The sequence below is a fragment of the Ambystoma mexicanum genome, chromosome 6q (genome assembly GCF_040938575.1).
Source record: "Ambystoma mexicanum isolate Mex_15411 chromosome 6q, UKY_AmexF1_1, whole genome shotgun sequence".
Classification (NCBI taxonomy): Eukaryota; Metazoa; Chordata; class Amphibia; order Caudata; family Ambystomatidae; genus Ambystoma; species Ambystoma mexicanum.
In genome coordinates this window covers 1,337,700,961-1,337,722,280 of record NC_090937.1, presented here as the reverse complement: position 1 = coordinate 1,337,722,280, position 21,320 = coordinate 1,337,700,961, and the positions used below count along the sequence as shown (strand labels likewise).

The following is a 21,320-nucleotide window of genomic DNA, read 5'->3' as shown; positions in this document are numbered from 1 at the left end:
TACTCTGTAGGGCATACTCTAGATGTTCTGATCGCATCAGACCTTCCCCTTTCTATCCCTCTCACCACTCCTCTCTCCTGGAGTGATCACTTTCTCCTTTCCTCCAAGCTCATCCTCTCTACCCCTCAGGCCAAGCCACCTCCATCACTGCCACCCACCTTCTCAGTCACCCGGCCCATGAAGCGCGTGTCAGTGAGACTTTCGCCGCCACTTTCTCACCCCCCCCATCCCCTTTGGCGGACTCCCACCCTGACACAGCCCTCTGCATGCTCCACTCTGCTATATCTGATACTCTCGATGTTCTTGCCCCTGTCATGATGATCCGCCTGAAGCCCAAAGCCAAGTGCAACTCCTGGCACGACTCAGACCTCGTCACCCATAAACGCAAGTGCAGGGTGGCTGAGAAGAAATGCCGTGCTTAATGTATATCCTCTGACAAACTGGCCTGCCGTCTACTCCAAAGGCAATGCAGGTTCTCTGTCCTCACCAAGAAGAGAGCTCACATCCAAGCCTGCATCTCAGCGGCATCTAACAACTTAATTGAACTCTAAAATCTGCAAGGAACTGGCCAATCCTGCCGTGGTCTCTACCTTTCCTGTCCATTTCCAGGCCCTCTGCACGGCACTGGCTTCTCATTTCATCTCTAAAACTCAGGACATCCGGTCCCCTCTCTCCTACTCTCCCTCTACTCCCATCCTCTACTCCCATCCTTCTCAGACTTTCCCTGTTCTCCCCAGGCGAGGTTTCTAGACAAGTCCCATCTATGAAAGTCTCGTCAAAATAGGTTCATCCTTGTTCCTCCAAAACCATCAAGGACCACATTGACTCCCTGGCTGCTGCCCTGGCCCACTTCTGCAACCACTCCTTCACCACTGGAATTCCCCCCCCTGAAAGCACTCCCATTGTGTACCCTCTTCTTAAACCCTCTGCCGACCCTTCTTGCCTGGCCAACTATCGCCCAATCTCCATCACTCCTTTCCTGGGCAAACTCTTGGAAAAGCTGCCCATCTCTCAGCTCAATCTTCACACTGAATCTGTTGGTTGTCTCCATGATCAGTCTGGCTTCAGAGCTGCCAGATGCACGGAAACTGCTCTCCTGAACATCCATGAAGACCTGCTTTCCAACCTCGATTCCAACACCCCCTGTGGCCTCATCTTGCTTGATTTCTCTTCTGCCTTTGACATGGTCAACCATGCCATCCTGCTCAACCGTCTCCGTGATAACCTGGGGATCACCGGTCAGGCCCTAGCATAGCCCGACTTCTTTCTTCTCTGGTCGACCCTCCCAGGTTCAACTTGGGTACTTCCTCTCCTCCATCTCTGTCTCTGTCTCTACCTGTGCTGTTCCCCAGGTGTCTAACCTTTCTCCCTAGCTGTTCAACCAATACCTGGTACTTCTTGCCCATCGCATTGCTGCGCTCTGCCCAAACTTCCAGTGCTATGCGGATGACTCCGCTCATTTTCAGGCTACCCTCAGCCACTTCTTCTCCCCCTCTCAACTCTGTCTGTCCGCCATCTAGGAGTGGTGTGCCGCCAATGATCTCTGCCTTAATGCCAGTAAGACTGAGATTCTCCTCATCAGCACACCCACACCCTCCTTTCCCGTCACTCTCTGCCCGGCATTATTTGGCCCTCTTCCTGCTCCCACCTGTTGAAAGGCAAAAAACCTCAGGGTCATCTTCGACTCCACACTCTCCTTCTCTCGGAGGTATTCTTCCTTTCCTCTCCTTCCCCCAGACGCTCAGTGTCTCCAAAGCTCTGGTTCTCTCTAGGCTGGACTACTGCAACAGCCTCTTTCTAAATCTGCTGACTCTACTCTCCGCCCTCTGCAACTCGTCCAAAACAGGACTACGAAACTTGTCCTTGGCCTCAAGCCCAGGGATCGCATCTCTCCAGGACTGAAATCTCTGCACTGGCTCCCAGTGGCTGTGAGGATTAAGTACAAAACCCCCTGCATTGTCCACAAGTCCTTCTGGGGGTTGGGGCCTCAATTCCTTCAACTCTCTTCCTAAATATCTTCCTTCTCGAGCTCTCCGCTCATCCGCCGCCAACTCCCTCATGGTCAGTCGCTTGTCCAAGCAACGAGTTGGTCGTAGATCTCTTTCTTCAGCGGGGGCCGCCCGCTGAACAGCTTCCCTGCCTCCCTGAAACTTGAGAAGAATCATCTCCGGTTCCGGAAGCACCTCAAAACCTCTCTCTTTGCTTCTGCTTTTTCTCCTCTCCCCTGCTGACTTCTTGGCTGAAACTGCACTGGTTACCTGGCCACCCTCTGATCTCGGGCCCAGGTCCCTTCCCCCGCCAGTCGCACACCTGCACTGCCTTCCTGGCAACCCCCGCACTTGGGGACTGCTTTCTGTATCCCTACAGTCCCACTACCAGCATTTGACACCTGATGCCTGCACTTACCCTTGCACTTGCCACCTGCTGGCCTTAGTTTTACGTATTGTTATTTATTCAATTATCCCATGTACTTCACTGTCCCCTCCCGCTCCCCCGCACCTTCCCCCTTCCCATGCACTTGAGCGATCTGAATGACACTTGGCTTAGTAGGATCATTGTCTGTCTTCCCTCTGTTCCCCCTCCATTGCCTCGTCTCGCCTTGAAAAACTTGTGTATAGGCGATTTATAAATGCCATATCATATCACCAAGTACCACAATGCATTATTAAATACAGCCCTGGTTGAACTATCTCGAGCACTCTTAGAAGAGGACAACTCTATGCATCCGGGACGGCAGAGAGGCTGCTTCGATGGATCCTTCTGTGGTGGAGCAACAAATGCTAGCAAATACTGCTGCAAAGCCCCGTCTGAAGCAGAGCGTGAGTAGCGTGGGGCCCAGGCTGTAGCCAGGACCCCTTTTGTACTTTACACACAATGGGCCTCATTACGATCGTGGCGGAAGATCATGGTGCTATTAGCACCATGGTCTATGCCGGTAAGTTACTGACTCCGCCATGGAGAAAGGGGGAATTGCCACCCCATTACAAGGTTGGCGGGGCGGTAATTCCCCCTTCCTCCATGGCCCTTCCCCATTCCCATTTTTGCCCCATAGGGCTCAATGGGAATGGAGAAGGCGCTAAGTACGGTGCCGCGAATTGCGGCACCGTAATTAGCACCAAGGTCCCTTTGCGGGTCCCTACTTTAACGGCTGGTCTACACCAGCCGTTAAGGTCGGGTCACGCAAAGGGACCTCGTAATTAGGCGCCAATAGGTTAACGGCGCCGCAGCCTTTTACGGCGCTGTTAACCCATTAGCGCCTGGGTCGTAATGAAGCCCAATGAAGAGAGTTGTGCTGTACCATCTTCCAGCCTTCAGAATGATACCTTCGTAAAGTCGTACCTTCAGGAGACACTTAAGATCTTAAGTGATAGAGGGAAAGTAGTCCATGAGCAGACTTTTAGGCATTGCTGAACTACTGTTACTCCACCTAACCCTGAACTTGTGCTGCCCCCCGCCGGCAGGATTCCCACTTTGCCCCAACGTGGTTTTCTGAAGCTGACAGTTTTTTAGATTGCACATTCCTCTTTATGCAGTAGGAGCTTACAAAAGCTCCTGCAAATCCACAGACCGATACCACATGAGGTGCATTAGCTCTAACAGGAGCGCTTGTTAGCGGTCCTCCATTTCAATCTCTGAAAAACATTCCCGAACAGACCAGCCCACACAGGAACAAGTACATTTTCTGAGACCTGTCAAGATATTCAAGAATATTTACATAATGGTCATCTAGATTTGCAAAAGGAAAAAAATTACAATCACATGAAGTATCACATAAATCAGAGTGGAACTATACACAGTAGGTCACAGTGAAATGACAACATGAAAGGATAGAAATCGGGACCAAACTTGTAATTAACCAAACACTGATCTGAACGACATACGATAAAAATAGCTAAAAGGTTGTTGAAAAACTCACTTCTCTCTTCCTTCACCAACAGCTGCAATCCTCTTGCTATCCTCAGTCCATGCAATGTCTTTAATTTTCCCTGCAAATGGCTGATATTCATATTTCAGTAAGTGCTCCTTCTGTGTAGTATCCCAGATTCTCAGCTTGCCCGAAATATCTGCCATAACATAAGAAGGTAATTACTTCTCGCTTTTTTTTTATTTATTTTTTTACATTGCATCACGTATGTTTGCATGGCAGGCACTTTTTTTTTAACAAACAAAACTTCGGGTTAGAAGTAACAAACACAGTTGGCGGGAGCCTATTCAAATACAAAAGCCTCACAGGCAAATCAGCCAAGCTGAATGAATGGTTATGTAGAAAAGGAGCGAGCAGTCAAGTAGTTTTCCAGTACTAATGAGGCGCGTCAAAGGACAAACTGTAAGCATGGTATGTGGAGCAATTGGGAATTAGAATGAAGTGCCTAATGTGGGAATTCAGCAAGAGTGATTTAGGGTCATTTTAGTGCTCTACCTTTGGTGGGTGTGATCTAGAGAAGCCCGCCATACTCACATTGGCAAGGAGGCAGAACACATACTCGCCCCCACTTGGAAACAACATAGTCCCCCCGCCCCTCTCTCCCTTTAGTACCAGTAACAAAAGAAGTGAGAGGAAAGCAAACTGGGGTGGGGGGGTAGGGGTAGGGGGAAATTAGCTGCTTACATCGCCTGCTTAGAGTAAATTGTAAAATACATAACATCTCCCAATTTTGATACCCGACCGGGACCCCTTCTAATCCACCTGGAGAGGCAGTCAAAAAGTTTTTAAAACAAATCTCCTCCTCCTCCTCCTCCTCCTCCTCCTTCTTCTCCTCCTCCTCCTCCTCCTCCATGTGATGTTGATTGGTGCACTAATTCTTATTAGTCCACTGGTTTTCATTATGTCCGCATAGCTCTTGGTCTGAAGCTGTGCAGAGCAGTAAAGCTCCAATGTTGAATTAGAGGACCCTATATTTCTTCATAGTTCATTGCAGTACCCCCATTCAGAGCAGTCAATTTGTCCATAGCAACAATCTCACACAATCTTTGCAGCCACGGACAGCGATATGTTGAAGTTCGCCCGTTTTGCTGCTAGAACCATAAGCTTTAACCTGAATTGCATCTGCAGGACCTCCCACTCATGGGATAGCCCCAACCTGACTAAGACTACAAGTGACCCCCCTCCAACCTGGTGTATTACATCTGTGAGTGCTCTCCACAGGTCTCCCAATTTCAGGCAAGTTCCAATAATGTGGGGTTGAGAAGCATACTGGTCAAATCCACTACAACAAGCTCCAGCAGCACCCAGTTTAAACCTATGGAGTTTAATCGGGGTGTAGTACCAACTATGCAGAATTTTTACCTATAAAGAACCTTTTCGAGTACTGTGGTATATGGCTTCTGACTCTTGCGGGGTAATTGGTCTCTAGTTCTTCCTCATGTTCCTTTTAAAATGTCCAATCTACCTCCCTCTGGGGGGTAGAATGTACACCTGTATATTTTCCCAATCAGACCCTTGATACTGTCAGCCCCTTGGAGTATTTTCTCAAGGGTTGTAAGTGGTTTTATAGCACCCTTTTTCATAGTGGGTGGTCATGCAGCCAATGCCTTGGTTGCTGGTATGTAAATCTGTCCCCCTCTAGTCTAAAGGAATCTATAAATGTTTTCATATTTGTATTTTATTGAAGATTTTAAAACAGACACCAAACCACACTGGTTGGGGCTCGTATCTCGGCCTCCCAAGACCAATTTGACATTTAACATTCCTCGACTCCCCTCCACCCTCAATCCCGATTCCCTCCCCTCCCGCCGCTCCCATCTCCTTTGGTACACCTCTTCCCTGGTTAACCCAACACAACTTAAACTCTTGGTGTACATTGACAAAAATCACATTTAAACACCTTGCATATGGATTTCGTCTTAGGTGAGCCCTAGGTTTGCCCCCCCAATCGCACAGTCGGTTCTCATGAGTCAACACTTCATTTCCAGATCTCCCTCCCCTTCTGCCACCCATTTAGACCACTCGCGTTCTGTGGGTTCGGGCCCATGAATTTTGCAATAAATTCACCCAATTCCGTCTCCAGCAGGAAGACTAGTCCGCGGAGACCCGCTGTGCTTCTTTCCATAGGGTATACATTTCTAGCAACATTGGTCCATTCTGCCTTACTTGGGGATGCTCGTTTTTCCATTTGGTTGCAATAAATGCCCTTGCAGCCAGCATTAGCTCTGAAGCCATTTTTGGAAGTCTTGAATATTCCCCCTCCTCCTTATCCATCCCAAAAAATACCAACAAGGGTAATTTGGCTTGGGCTATACCATCTAGGCTTTTTATCCATTCCAGGACTTCACCCCAGAAGATCTGCACCCTCGATCACCCCCACATCATGTGCCAGTAGTCAGCATTCTCACCACACCCTCTCTAACATTTGGGGCTCGTGTTTGGGAACATTTTTGAGAGTCTGACCGGGTCATAGTGCCATCTGTGGAGAGGTTTAATGTAGTGGAGTCTATATTGGCAAGAGATCGATGTCCAGGCTACTCCCCTGCAGAGGCTGTTCCTTAGGACCAGGTTGATATCAGTTTCAATATCCCTGTCCCATCGATCTCTTAATTTTTCTGTGGATCCTCTACTCGATCGAACCAAGGCACCATACATAGCTGAAATCAGCCCCCTTGTTTCCATCCTTTTATCTAGGATTGCTTCAAAGGTTGGGAGGTCCCTCTGGGTCTTTTCCTTAAGCTCCGTACCTGTGGAGGTCCCTTTTAGCTGCCAATAAGTAAATGCTGAGAGCTTACCTATCCCCAGTGCCTCTTCTAGGTCATTTATAGATATAAAACTACACCCCGCCCCTCCGGAGCTGTCCTATTCTTTCCAGCCCTGCATCACCACATTTATGTAATCTTTTGGGGTTCGGTATCGCAACCCTTAATCCAGGTACCCAGAGATGCCCCAACTAGCTGTGAGGGCCAAGTAGTAACCCCCCCCTCATATCACCCCTCGTCTCCAGAGGCCCCATAGAGTCGCCAAATCCTCTATGGGATCTTGTTTCTCAGGACCCATAACCATTCCCCAACTGTAGCAGGATGCATCCGTTGATTATCCAGCATGACCCACCGTAAGTCCCTTTGAGATTGGACGGGAGGTATTAGAACTCTTAATTATGCAGCCTTTCTCCTTGGGTAATGGCTGTGTACTACTGGGGATCCTCGCCTTTTTCCACTGCCACAGAAACCTTAGGATGGATTTCCCGATCCCTCTAAAGAATGTATCGGAGATCAGGACTGGGAGCATTTGGAACAAAGAAGACTCTGATGAGGACCACCATTTTGATCGCGCTAAGAAGACCCAGCAAGGATATTGTGAGCTTCTGCCATTTTTGAAATTCCGCCTTTATTTTGACCATCAGCAGGAGAACGTTTGTCTCAAATAGATTCCCAGCGGTCCTTGTAAGGTTTATGCCCAAGTATTTCATCATGTTCAGGCTGATCTGCATCCCGTGTGACGTGAACCTTTCTATCTCCCCATCCCTTCACCTGTCTAGGGGGAAGGGCACCGATTGGATCTGTTGATATTCAGTCCTGCCATCGAGCCGTATTGCTCAATCAGTAGGAGCGACTTTCTATTCCACCTCCCTGATCGAGAATCTTACCACACCTGAGTCCGCTCCAATCTTTTGGGCAAGAGGCTCTATACAGAGTGCGAACAGTGTCGGGGAGAGGGGGCAGCCCTGCCTAGTTCCCCTTCATCGTTTAAACCACCGGGTGTACCCTCCATTGATCATAAACACAGCCCATTTGAGTAAACCGCCATTATCCCATGAAGGAGGTTTTCCCCTAGCCCGAATTTTATGAGCACGGCCTTAAGGAATCCCCACTCAACCCTATCAAATGCTTTTTCACCATTGACAAAAGGGGGGGGGGGGGGTCACCACTCATCCCCTGGGCTGCAGGAATTAGGTGGAGGGTTTTACGCATTGTGTCCGCTCCCTGTCAGCCCTTTAAGAAGCCCAGTTGGTCCTGGTGAATTAACGCCGGCATGTATCCCTAAAGTTGCCACTAGGACCCAAGTGTATATTTTAGCATCTATGTTCAGGAGCAAGGTCAGATGAGAAGGAGCGCATCCCCGGCAATCCTTGCCTTCCTTGTGCATTACTGTGATGAGGTCCCTGCCAAAGGATTCGGGGGTCCTTCCCGTTTTCATTATGCGGTTAAAAAGTTCCATCATGAATGGCAGTAGGGAGTGAAGAAATGTCTACTAGAAACCTGCAGTGAATCCATCCTGCCCCAGGGCCTTTCCCAGTGGTAATCTTCCCAATGCCTGCTTGACTTCTTCCTCAGTTATGGGTCCATCTAGAACACTATACTCGAAGGGGAAAAGTTTGGGTAGGTGGATTTCTCCCAGGTACGCATCTAAATTTCCCTCTTCATGCTCTACCTCCGAGTCATATAGTTGCTCATAAAAGGCTGCAAAAGCGTGGAGATCCCATCCCCAGAGGAATTGCACGTTCGTTCCAGTCTCACGATTTCTGAAACCCATCTTTCGGCCCGTTGCCCCCTTAGTCTAGCTGCCATTATAGGTTTGAAATTATGTTCCCCCTCTTCCAGTAGAGTTCCTCCCTTTTCCCCCTTGCCTCTAATATATATTCTTCCCATCTACCCGAAGGCTAATGCTCTCTTTTGTACAGTTGTTTTATCTCTTCCCTCAGCCTACTTTCCACTAGTGCTCGTTCCCACTTTTTCCTTGGCCCTTCTCTAATCAGGATCTCTCTCCAAGGTGGCCTTTCCAGATAAAATTTTTTCGATGTGGGATTTGTCTTAATATATTCCCCAATTTCCTTGCTAATCTACAAGTAAAACAGGGTCCCGCCGAACAGTATCGTTACACCTCCATTTAGTTCCTCTGGGGGTCAAACCCAGCCATTGCAGTTGTAGCATCACCATATCATGGTTGGTATAAGAAATCGGAATGATTGTCGAGCCCTGAGCCTCTTCCCACAAGTCCCTAGATATGTAGAGGTAGTCTATTCTGGTTAGTATAGGTCGCATGCGGGGGTGACTAGAAAGTAGATCATCCCTCTCAGGGATGGAAATGTATCCATGTGTCTGAGCCCATATCGCTCAAGAGTCTCCTGGAGTTCCCAACAACCCAGTCTAGGCGGGTCTTGTTCCCTCTCCTGTAGTGCTCGTCTGTCTAATTCTACAAAAGCCCATATGAAGTCCCCTCTGGTGATAAGATGTCCCGTACTAATATTGTTCAGAAACCTTAGCAGACCCTGGTTTGGGGCATAGACCGTGGCAAACGTTAAATGCAACTTCCTTATGGTGCCCGATACCAACAGGGCCCTTCCCTCCACATCTGACCGGACCCTGTCAATTCCATCTTGATCACCTTATTGACCAGAATCCCCTCTCCAGCCTCTCAGAGAACCCGAGCCCCAGTATTCACTGCCGATTTGCCCACTTGGGATCCTCCCTTCCCATTTAGAGCCTGTCAGCCTTTTTACATTCAGGGTGCCTGCCCTCATGTTGTCACCCTGGGATCCCATGTCAACCACAGTCATTACGTTATCCCTGTCCAGGAGTTCACTTGTCTCCACCCAAGAGGATTATGCATGTCAATGTGTGTTGTGCCTTCGGAGGCAAGAAATAGGGGTGAAGCCTGTACAAAGGGTCCTTCCCCTGCCCCAAAGAATCCTTTCTCCTTCCCCCTGGGCGTCCAATCCCCCCTGTAAATGGCACCAGATTGGAACCAAACCACCTACGGCACCCGTTCTGTCAGATTCATTTCTAGTGAAACCACTTGTATAACCCTTCCTCTCCGCCCCCCTCCAAAGGTTTGCATAAAGTATCCCTCCTCGAGTTGCTCATCCCCCCCTCAAGCCGTTCACAAGATAGCAACCTCAGTGGATTTCAAACAACCAACAAATGAGATCAGCTCTGTTTCAGTGTCTCTGCGCTTAATACACCGTCCAGTAATTGACGGACATAAAGGCTCAGCCCAAGGTGAGGTCAAGTAGCGACCTCTGGTGCTGTACCCAGCTTCCAGTACTTTCGGGAGCCTGGGATTAGTCTCCATTTCGGGCCCCTCGTCTGAAATTGTCCCTCCTCAGTCTTATACATTGAACGTGGGCCCTCTGCCTCCCCCGTGAGCTCTGTGGTGACCCTGTGTATGTCCTCCATGGTGAGCCTGTGTTTGTAACCATCAATTTCAAAAGAAATGTAGAATGGGAACCTCCCCCCCACCTGTATCTGATCAGTTTCTCATTTAGTCACTTGGTGAGGGGCGAGCAGAGCCTTCTCTTCGTGAGGGGAGTGAGGACAGGTCCTGAAAGACTGACCTTCGATGAGCCATATAACACCAGGCCCTTTTTTCTCACCCTTTCAAGGTACTTCAGCTTATCGCCGTAGTTATGAAATCAGGCAAGAACTGATCTGGGACACCCCCCCAACCCTGCTGTGCCGCGCCCTGTGGATCCTTCCAATTTTTTGCCTCATCTATTTGTCGTTGTCAAAGAGTTCTGCAATTTAGTACAGGCTTCTCCTCCTGTCTGTCCTCTTTATCCAGGATCCTGAAAATTCAGAGGTTGTTGCGCATTTCACGATTTTCGAGGTCGTCCATTTTGAGCATAATCTCCTCCCTCCGCTCTACTTCTGGAAGGCATACATCCAATGGGTCACCAGGGTGTCCAAGGAGGACTGATTGTGCTCTACCTCCTTCAGTCTTTCCTCCATCGTGTCGATCCTTTGGGCAATTTTGTCGACCCACCCGCCAATGTCTGTTGTCATACTCCTGATCGCCTCCATTAGCGCAGGCACATCTTTTTTGGTTGCGGCTATTCCCCGCGGCTATTCCCCCCTCGATCTGAGACAAGGTGTTAGTGTGTCTGGCCCTCCTACGTTTGGTTCTTGGAATGTATTCAAAGTTAACCAGTTTAGCCCTTACAGCCATACATCCAAACGTCCACTTTCTCCTCTGTATATGCCCTTAAGTGGGGGGGGAGGGGGGGGGGGGAGTGTAGTCCCCCTACCAGTGTTAACTGGACACTTTGTCCTCCTGCGGCACAGAGGTCTCCTGGGCATAAGTGGGTTATGGGTCCGTGTGTGTGGACTTGGATTCCGGTTTCCTCTGAGGCTTTATCAATTCATGAGGTTCTCCTGTTTTGATTAGCCTGGGTCAGATTGACACTTCTGTCCGTGGCCCATAGGGCCCAGTGCCTTTTTAGGTCTCCCTTGCACAGACCAGGTACTGTCCATCCTGGACCGACAGACCTAATCTTCCAACACTCCTCCAGATGGGGAAGCGGGCACACTCTTCTATAAAAGGGGCCCACACTTCCCTATTCTTCCTCTGCTTCCAGGAACTTGTTGGGCCTTTGGGGCTCCCCCACACTACTATGGGCCTCTCCTCTCTCTAGAGAAACTCTATGCTTGGCTGTGGGGCTCTGAAATTACAAGACCCCAACCCTATTAACTGTGCTTCCTCCTGGCGCTGTAGGCCTAGGCTCTGTGTGGCTCTCACGGCATGTGCGGATACCCCAATCCTTCTGCGCTCAAGTCAGCGGGGATGGTCAGTCTCCTGCTCCTAAAGAGGTAGGAGAGAGCTACTTGTGGGTGCCCAGGCCAGTCACCTCCGGGCCGCCCAAGGCACTGGTCAGTAATGTCTGGGGTGCTGGATGATTTCCCCTTGATTCAAGAATGGAGCCCAGCCATACAGTGTTAGAGGGGCCTCTTCTCCATGGTCCCTTCTCCCCCATTAGGTCTGATATGGGGCACTGGCGAGTCACAGCACCCCGGGTGCCTCCTCCAGCGTGGTCCTGAGGTACTGAGTGGGTGGGGCACACCCACCTATTAGTATCGTTGGCCTCTCCCTCCAGTGCGGGAGACATTCCTGCTCGGCGCAAGGCCTTTCTCCGCTAGTGTTGTCCACCCCTATCCGGAAGCCGGATCTGTAGTGTGTGGGGGTCCAGGATGGGCTGCAGGTAAGGCATGGAAGCAGGGGGAGGGTAAGAGGTCACCCCCAACTCCTTGTCCTCAGTTTGCGCCGGCCTGTGCCCAAGCTGGGCCGCTTCCTCCATTTTCGGTAACGGTGCTCTTTAGTTTTCTGACTCCATGCAGCCCAGCCAGTCTTTGGCTTCACTGTGCGGTTTGACACTGCTCTTACCCCGCCGGGGGTGGGGTGGGAAATAGGGGGAGGGTCTGCACCTGGAGGGGGGCAAAAAGAGGGGGCTTCCTCCACTTTCCGAGACTGCTGAAGGAGAGGCGCGGATTCAGGGAATTCCCATGAGCGCACCCCTGGTGGCCTCCATCTTTACATTTTTCAAATGATTTTATCTCACCCCCCTTAACCAGATCCCCGGTGTTCCTACATCCCTCCCTTTGCCAAGCCTTGAAACCTCCATCCTTGAGAGTTGGTGAGAAGTCACTATTGCCATGTATCGGTGTAAAGGGCGACAGGAGCGTCACTAGGTTAACTTTTTTAATGCACCATATCCCACACTGACATTGTACCCCAAGAGATTAGGTTTAGATACAGCCTATTGGTCCTTTGCTGCTCATTTAGCCAAGGCTTCTTCCAAATAGGCTACCCTGCTATAGCCTTCCCAAATTCAAAGCAAATTCCTCTACGACTCCAGCTGTTGCCACTCTGCTATCACTCTTATTTGGGCAGCTAGGTAGTAATTCAGGATGTCCGCACACTAGATACCCCCCCACAGCCCCCTATCCGTGGTTGCCAACATCCTCCGGCTTATTCGTGCCCTGGATCCCACCCACCCATATGAATTCCAGGATGAACCTCTGTAGCCCCCCCCATAGTTTCTCTGCCGGGTTTGCCAGTGGAATATTTTGATGTACTGAAGAGAGGGTCCCTGGAATGCCCCTCTGGACCCCTATAATCATGAAAGCCCAAAGAGCCAGAAATGCAAGATGCCAGTCGCGGTTAGCCCCCAGGGGGGCCAGTGAATTCTACCTATGCGAACAGATATACGCTCCGAGAACCATACAAACCTTATCCTGCTGACATCGTCATGGAAACCAGTGCCTCAACACTGGAACTGGTTGACGAATGATAAATATCCAGCTGTACTGATGTCATTAGAGACACCACAACATAGTAACGTTAGCCACAAAGCAAACTCGCATCCCTGCACGAAGTTACACAGACATACACGTGCACACACAAAGAACATGCTTACATAGTCCTGTAGATAGAGGACAGATACATACTGTCAGATGTCTGCTTTTCATATGCAAAATGCAGAAACCAAAAAAAAAGGGAAGAGAGGCAGAGCATGTTTGCAGCTGTTTATACTACAGGGTCGTATAAGGAACCGGGAAGCACCAAGTACCGCTAACCTTTAAGAAAAATAATACGATAGACATATAGAAATCAAGGCAGACCTATAACAGAATTACATGAAGCGACAGGCCTCATACTAAGGGACAAAGGAAACCAGATTTTGTTGCACGGTCCAGGGCTGTTGCTTGCAGCCAAGATCAGACATTAGCACAACATTCCTGGCTCCAGGGACAGGGAGCCACCTTCCGAAATAGAATAAATCCTCACTAATTGCAGACAGAAGATCTCAGTTTTGCGGTCTTCACCCACATGATCGGACAAGCTGAAAAATAGCCATTTACCCGCAGTGGGAAGGGCAGCAGCTCCCAGCAAAGCAGACACAAACTGATACATGTGTGGTCCTACACCAGTGGCAACAATGGGGACACAGTCTTTCACATCACCGTGACAAGGAACACAGAGCGCTGAGAACAGAGCTGGGTCTGGCAAAGGCCAATGGTAATCCTGCGACCCTGCAACAATGTAACAGATTGTTTTTGGGTAAGGCTCAGGCAAAGCCACCTGACATGCAAGGACCAGTCGGCTAACCTCTATATGTGCTGTCTATAAGCACTACCACCCCAGCCACCCAATAGTGTAAGCTCGTAGGTTTTTGGCGAAGAGCCATACCTTGTGACGACACGTACTAACAAAAGCCCCTGACACGGGCTCAGGACTGTGATTGCTGGAGATTTTCTTGTTTTCTGTTGACCCAGTCTGATTGTGTAGCACGAGCTCCGGTCCTCTGATATACCTATACAAATTGATAGTAGAGGGATGGTTCACTATGCCCGTTCAGCATAGAGCCGTCTCTTCTGTTGCAGCGCCTGGAGGACTGAGTCGTGAGTGAGCGCACAAAACGCGAGTCAGTCCACAGAGCGCGAGTCGTGCAGTGGTTCACCCCATGTATAGGTAGTCTGGGACAATATCCTGCCTGCGGTACGCGAGGAGCCCAGCAGACCGGAAGGCCGGTGTGGCAGTTCTGGGGAGAGCCAGCGGCCGAGCAGCATCAGTGGTTCACGGAGTGCAAGTATTGACACAGCCACGCGGCAATTGATGGGGGGGTAGGTGGTAAAGAAATGTTGGGTGTGGAGTGCTGAGGAGTACTGCTGAGTATCTGAGTTATTGTGAAGGATAGTAGAGAAAGGAGCAGAGATAGATGTCATTTGTTTGTGATTAGAGAACCTTCGGTCTTGAGGTAAAAGGTTCAGGCGGTTAGCCTAGACTATTGACTTAAGGGTACGGATGACTGAAGTTACGTAAATATTGGATTTCCTGTGGATTGGCTGTTTTCGCTCGGGTCAATGATGGTATCCCATGGATAGGGCTTAGTAAAGGAGGCTAACTCAAACAGCAGAAGGTTTTCTTCTGGAGTCTGAGACGTTTTATCTACAAGGCGACGCTGTAGGTACAGATTGAGCATTATGAAATATTGGTATCCCCCGTTAGGTGTCAGGACAACGGCCGTGGGTATAGGATGGTTGGGTTTGGTGAAAATGTCAGTATAATGGGACAATATTGTGAGATCGGTTAGTGATTTCCATCATTCACTTACTTACTGAAGAGGCGAGGTCGCCGGTGAGGTCTGTGTATAGGAATAGGAGAGCACAAGGAGGTGCAGAATTCGCTTTGGACAATCAAAAAAGGACAGCGTGGGCTGTTGTGTGACAGTGCACGGAAGGCGCATGCGCAAGATTGGTGGGTGTGCCCGAGAAGGCAGAGATGCAGAAGGGCAGTGCGCGCCTGAGAAGTTGGTTGGGAGTCAGAGAGGCTCATGATGTTGTGAAAAGAACTGGTACCTGTAAAATGGAATAAGATAAATTGTATTTTTATGTCTGATAACAGCATAAGTGTCGAAAACCTCCAATTGAGGTCAAGTAAGTATTGAAAAGCAATGTATTGTGGTAAAGGTGCGGGGGACACGCCCTACAGCATCTAAGCAAGGCCCATCCGCAATATAAGGACAAGATTTGTAAATATAGCGCAGAATGGATACAAAACACAGAGGGTAAAGTGTCTAAGCCATGGCCAAAGGGTGTGAGCTTCTCCAAATATGTGCAGCAACTGCAACACACACAAACAAGAGGTTTATAAAAGTGGAAAAATATGAACAATCGTATGGCAATATTCGTGCTCTGGAAGATGTTCCAGGACAGTGGAGAGGATGTGGGACGGCATCAATGGATGCCGAGCCAACAGCAGGCCCCGGACGTAAAAGCCCTCGGCCCCCACTTCCCCACCTCCTCCTGAACATGGGAGCTAAGGCACTACAGCAGGAGCCCAGGGAGTACAGCCTATATGGGAATTAAGGGGAGGGGTAAACAAATCCAATATTCGTACCTCCACCATACACCAAGGAGGAGGGGCAGAAAGGGGTCACGCCAGCAGGAGGAGGAGCAACAAGTGATAGAGGTGGAAAAAGGGTGCACAGTGAAACACAGACAAGTACAAGGGATGTGACCTGGGAACAGAGGAAAGAAGGGAGGGGCTAGAGAATATAGTATTTAATGAGTGGGTAGGAGGAAAAATACTTCTGAAATTAGTCAGGAAGACAGCGGCAGAAACAGGAAGGGGTGGGGGAGTATCTAGTTGCAAAGAGAATAGTGAAGCACGAGAGTGGGCAGAGATAATGGAAGAGGTGGAGAGACAAGAAAAACAAGAAAAGGAGGAACGCCAGAGAGTGCAAAGAGAAACTCACAAAAGAGAAAGAGTGGGAGCAGTGAAAGGCAAGGAGAAAGAACTAGAGGAAAAGGGAAGAGGAGAAGGAAAAGCAGATTTTGGTAAAGAGGGAGAGGAGGAAGTTAGAAATAGAGCAGCTCGTAAGAGCGCAAACACAAAGCGGATGACAAACATGCAGTGAGGGACATAAGACTAAGGTCGGCACTAGGACATTTTAAAGACAACGAAGGAAGAGACGTACAAGTGGGTTGAGATTGTGGTAGGAAAAGTGATAGGCCAGACCTCCATGGGGGTGGGTGGAGGTAGACTGCAAGAACTTAATTGACATATAAGGGGAAACCATAGGGAACAACTGCACCTAGACTGAGCTTCCATGACTTTATCAACAGTGACTTGGGAGACACAGAGTCTGTGATTGGCCTAGTAAGGAGTGAGGACGATGCAGTAGGGCGACCTGTTCATCAACAGGGAAGCACAACAATCTTAATTAGACGTGGGGAGCAGACAGACAGGGGGGATTGCGAGGTGACAAGGATGAGAGACCATGTCGGTCCAGGGTTGCATTGCACGGCATGAATAATGTAACTCTGTATACACACAGGCTTAGGGACCTTCCAGCACGAAGGAGGGGAGAATTGGCAAGGACATTCACTGCCACCAGAGACACCGAGATTGGGTAAGCAGGGAGATCGGGTTGACAGTTACCCTTACTGGAAAAGGGAGGGGGGCAACCTCAATACATACCATGGAAACATATAGACAAGGAAAATTTGAGGTGTAGGCTACCTTCGTTGAACGCGGGTGCAGGGAAATGGATATACGAATTGGAGAGGATGCCAGCAGGGCAGAGATTAGCATAAGGGGACAAAGGTTTATTGGTGGCAACCCTCAGAGAGGCTGCCGATAACATGTGGAAAAGGGCTGGATACCCAGGAGTAACCACCCAGAACCCAGCGCACAATGGCTCACCATGTTCGGCACATTACCCAGACACATCAGATATTAGTGCAATTTGGGCATGCAGAATGGGGTAAGATGAAGACCCCCCTACAATATATTCAGGCTATTCAAGAGTTATGGAGACTTGAAACGAGAGAACCATGGGGCAAAACAATGGAATTATTTTATCATATACTATGTCAAGGGTTGCCAGAGCAGGTGCAAAGGCAACTAAAGAAGTTGGTGGGGATGGAGGCAAACCCGTGGCCCGAAATTCAACTTCCAATAGTACATTATTACAGGTTGATATAAGAAAGCGCAAGGAAAAAGCATGAGGAAAGAAAGCAGGAAGAGGCTAAGTTACTGCAGATGAAACTGTCTAAACACGCCATGGAAGGAGCAATATGCAGAGGAGGACAGAGCGCAACACAGACCGTACATGCCGCTGCCCGTTGGGGTGAGGCGGGGGGGCGGGGAGTTGCACAGCATGGGTTCGGAGGAAGATGGGGTCACTAAGGGGACACGGGTATGGGCATCAAATGCAACAAAGCCAGTGGGGATTTTTGGGAGGGTATCACGGAGACGGGCAACAAATGCAGCAGGGCCCAGAAGGTTCCTCTAGAGTGCATCAGAGGCAAATAAGTGCTGGGTGTGTGGATAGATAGGACATATCTCTGGAGCATGTATAAGCAGAAGGAGGATGCCACAGAATGGGGGAATGCAATACCAGCCAACATATCCAGGGGAACAGAACAAGTATTATGCCCATGTTCAGACAACGACAGGCACCAAACGCATACCTGCAGACACACCAGCCATAACACAGACATCACAAATGCAGGCTCCAGCGGTACAGTATACACAAACACCACAGATGCAGAATAACACCCAGCCATCATACACGGCACAGCAAAATGACGGGACACTGACACACATGAATGCCATGGCAATGACTCCCATAAGGAAACTAGGAGGCAGGTGGTTACCGCGATCCTCATCCCAAGGCCAATTTGTCCAGTTTGTAAGAAGATCGAATAGCGCAATAAGGTGTCATCTTAAAGTTTTTTTCTAGCTTATTTGACTCAAACTTACCCACACCTAGAGAAAGGAAACCCTTCTGTGCTTGCAGTACTTAGTGATCCACAATCTGCACTGTTTGGGAACAACCATTCCTTCTTACAAAGTTTGTGGTTCTTGAATTAATAAAATACAAGAACATCTTTTTCAGCACATTGCAGGCGAGCAAACAATCTTCAAGACTAAACAAGAGTGCAAAGAAGAGTAAGTACTGAGAGAAATTATTAAAAGATTGCTTATTGTGTCTTGTGTCTTATTTTAATGTGGTATTTTTGCCCTCAGCTTTTGACGAATGTCCTGCTTAGCAAGTGATACCGCTGAAACCTCTACTAACACAACCCTAACTCCAGCAGGTGGAACAACCAGGTCAGGTTGAAAGGTAAGCACTGTAAGTACAGTAAGGCGAGATAGACGTAGTGCTGATACAGACATGGGAGGGGTGGATCTCTCTCTTACTGATACTGCTCAGGTATCTAACAACATGTTGTACAAACACATGACTAAAGTAGGAAAGCAAACACTGGGGAGAGCTGCTATGCCTGCTCACTAATCCCCTATGCCATGTGTGCCTCCAGAACGTTTGTAGTAACAAATACCAGCAGCAAGAGCACAAAGCCTTATGTACCTGTCGATGTTTACAACCCGAGGACGATTCCAAGGCAGAACGGCAACAATGCGATGGATGTTCATGGCAACATTCCCCTATGGAGAAAACTATATAAAAACACTTGACATGGACAATTATTGGAAACAAGATCAGGCTATATATTACACAACTGACGGCCCACAGAAAGGAGAGAACAATAACACTGAAGGAACTGCCATGTCCTAAGAAGGGAATCAAGGATATAGGAGGAGCACCAGGATGTTGTGAACAACCACAGATTCTTGTGTATGGCCAGGTGTTCACAGCTGAAGGAGGGAAAGAGGGATTAGTAGGTAGCAAAGCACACACACTAAGTTCCGGTAAACAGTACAAGAAGAAAATGAAAGAATAGGACGCAGGTGCAAAGTTACTATTCTGGGTGGAAAATAAAGCTGGACCAAAGCCCATAATGCCACGGAAGAAAGCAGCATTATTTTTTCAGGATGATGGAGCAGCAAAGGTTGGAGAAAACAAAGACTGCAAGCAGACAGTAAAGCATTCAGGCATGAATGTTGGGACAGCAGTATTAATGGATCATTATTGGGCATGCAGATCTAAGGCGTGTAAAAAGCTGCCACCCAACTGTGAATGAGTATGCTCACTAGTGCATATCAATACGCCAGCTTTAATAGTACCACAAAGACATCAAACTAGGAGACTTCCCCAAGATGGATGATGAAATAAGGTCAGCAGAAGTGAGTAGAGCGGAAAGAGAGAACAACTACTTGTCTGCTTCTGAAGCATCTCTGGATGACCTACTACCTGAACGCGGATTCTTGAGTAGGACCAAAATGTTCTTAACAGTAGTTCCAGCTGTACAGACATACACAAACGCAAAATGGCTCCAGATTACGAGATGGGAGCTGATGCAGACACTGAACGACTTCAACGCGATAAAAGAGCTCCGAGCAGTAAGGTTGGTGGCCCTTCAGAACAGATATGTTCTATACCTTCTCACAGCAATGGAAGGAGGAGTTTGCGCCAAGATCATGTCTTCTTGCCGTACATACGTGCCCGCAATGATGAAGAACATGGTACACTAACAGAAGCAGTTCCCAGATTGTAGAAAATGCACACCAAAATGGAGGAGGAAGCCAAAGGTACAGGAAAAGATCAAAGCTGGCTGTCGTATATATTTCATGGATGCCAACATGGATGGAAGACAGACTGAAAATATTATTAGGAGGACACATATTGTTACTAGAAACACTGTGATTAAGGTCTGCATCACACAATACTGCAAGATGACAACAAAGACAATAGGAAAGAAAGTGTTCGTGGATACAAATGGTGAAGGAGACAATGTAGAAGAGGAAAGAAATAAAATAAGGACGCAGATAAAATAGTGCCCACTGTTCCCGACTGAAATAACATTCGATGATCCCATGGACAACAGGAAATACTGGGCAAAATGGGTATGGTGCAACCCGGAAGGAGTGTGCAGTTACATGACATGGTGTATGGATGACCATGCAAATTACTGTTGACATCTTGGAGGAATAACGATAAGGCTACAAAAAGCAACAGCGCCTAGGTTTGGTGGTGTGATCGACAAGTCAACCAGAGGGGGGAACTGAAGAGAGGATCCCTGAAATTCCCTTCTGGAACCCTATAAGCAGGACACCCCAAAGAGCCAGAAATGCAAGATGCCAGTCGCTGTTGGCCAGACCCCAGGAGGGCCAGCGACTTCTACATATGCAAACAGATATTATCTCAGATAACCATTCAAACCTTATCCAGCTGACATCTTCATAGATACAGGTGCCTCCACACTGGAACTGATTGACTAATGATAACTATCCAGCTGTGCTGACCCAATTAGACACAACATAGTAACTTTAGCCACAAAGCAAACTTGGATCCCTGCACGAAGTTACACGGAACATGTTTACACAGTTCTGTAGATAAAGGTTAGATACATATCCATACTGCCAGAAGCCTTTCCTTTTCATCAGCAAAACGCAGAAACGCAAGAAAGCAAGAGATGTAGAGCAAGCTTGCAGCCGCTTGCTGCAACTAACCATATGGAACTACAGGGTCGCATAAGGAACCTGGAAGCACCAAGTAACACTAGCCTATAAGGAATAGAATACAATATAGACGTATAGAAATCATAGCATAAGTATAGTAGAATTACATGAAGCCACAGGCCTCATACTAAAGGAGGAAACCAGATTTTGGAGCGCACTGTCCAGGGCTGGTGCTCGCAGCCAAGGTCAGATGAGCAGAACATTCTTGGCTTCAGGGACAGGGAGCCACCTGCAAAGAAGCAGAATAAATCCTCACTAATTGCAGACAGAAGGGCTCAATTTTGCGGTCTTCCCCCACGTGATCTGGCTGATCCACATAGCCATTTACACACGGTGGGAAGGGGAGCAGTTCCCCATCGAAGCAGACAAGAACAGAAACATGTGTTGTCTTACAAGCTACAGGCACTCTCCAAGGTCGAGGTGGTTATACTAGTAGCAACAATGGGGACAGTGTTTCTCATTACCTTGAAACTGTACACGGAGAGTTGAGAACAGAGCTGGGTCTCAGGCCCGGCGGAGACCCGACTCAGCCAATCAGGGAAGTCCTGCACCCAACCTCTTTAAACTAGCAAAGTGATGTGTCCCATGAATCTTGTTAACAGGTGGGTTTAGTGTGCACTTGGACTCAACATTTCTTTCCCCCCATCCCTTTCATAGGTTCACTACCACAGGAACTACATTGGCTCAT

At 48.6% G+C, this 21,320-nt stretch overlaps 1 protein-coding gene across 1 annotated transcript in view; it reads right to left on the bottom strand.

The window, feature by feature from the left end:
- The window catches only part of WDR1 (WD repeat domain 1), a 590,429-nt gene that overhangs the window by 466,027 nt on the left and 103,082 nt on the right, over positions 1–21,320 (bottom strand). Inside the window, exon 4 of the mRNA XM_069631954.1 lies at positions 3,917–4,064. Within this exon, the coding sequence (XP_069488055.1) occupies positions 3,917–4,064 (148 nt within the window). The remainder of the gene's footprint in view (positions 1–3,916; positions 4,065–21,320) is intronic.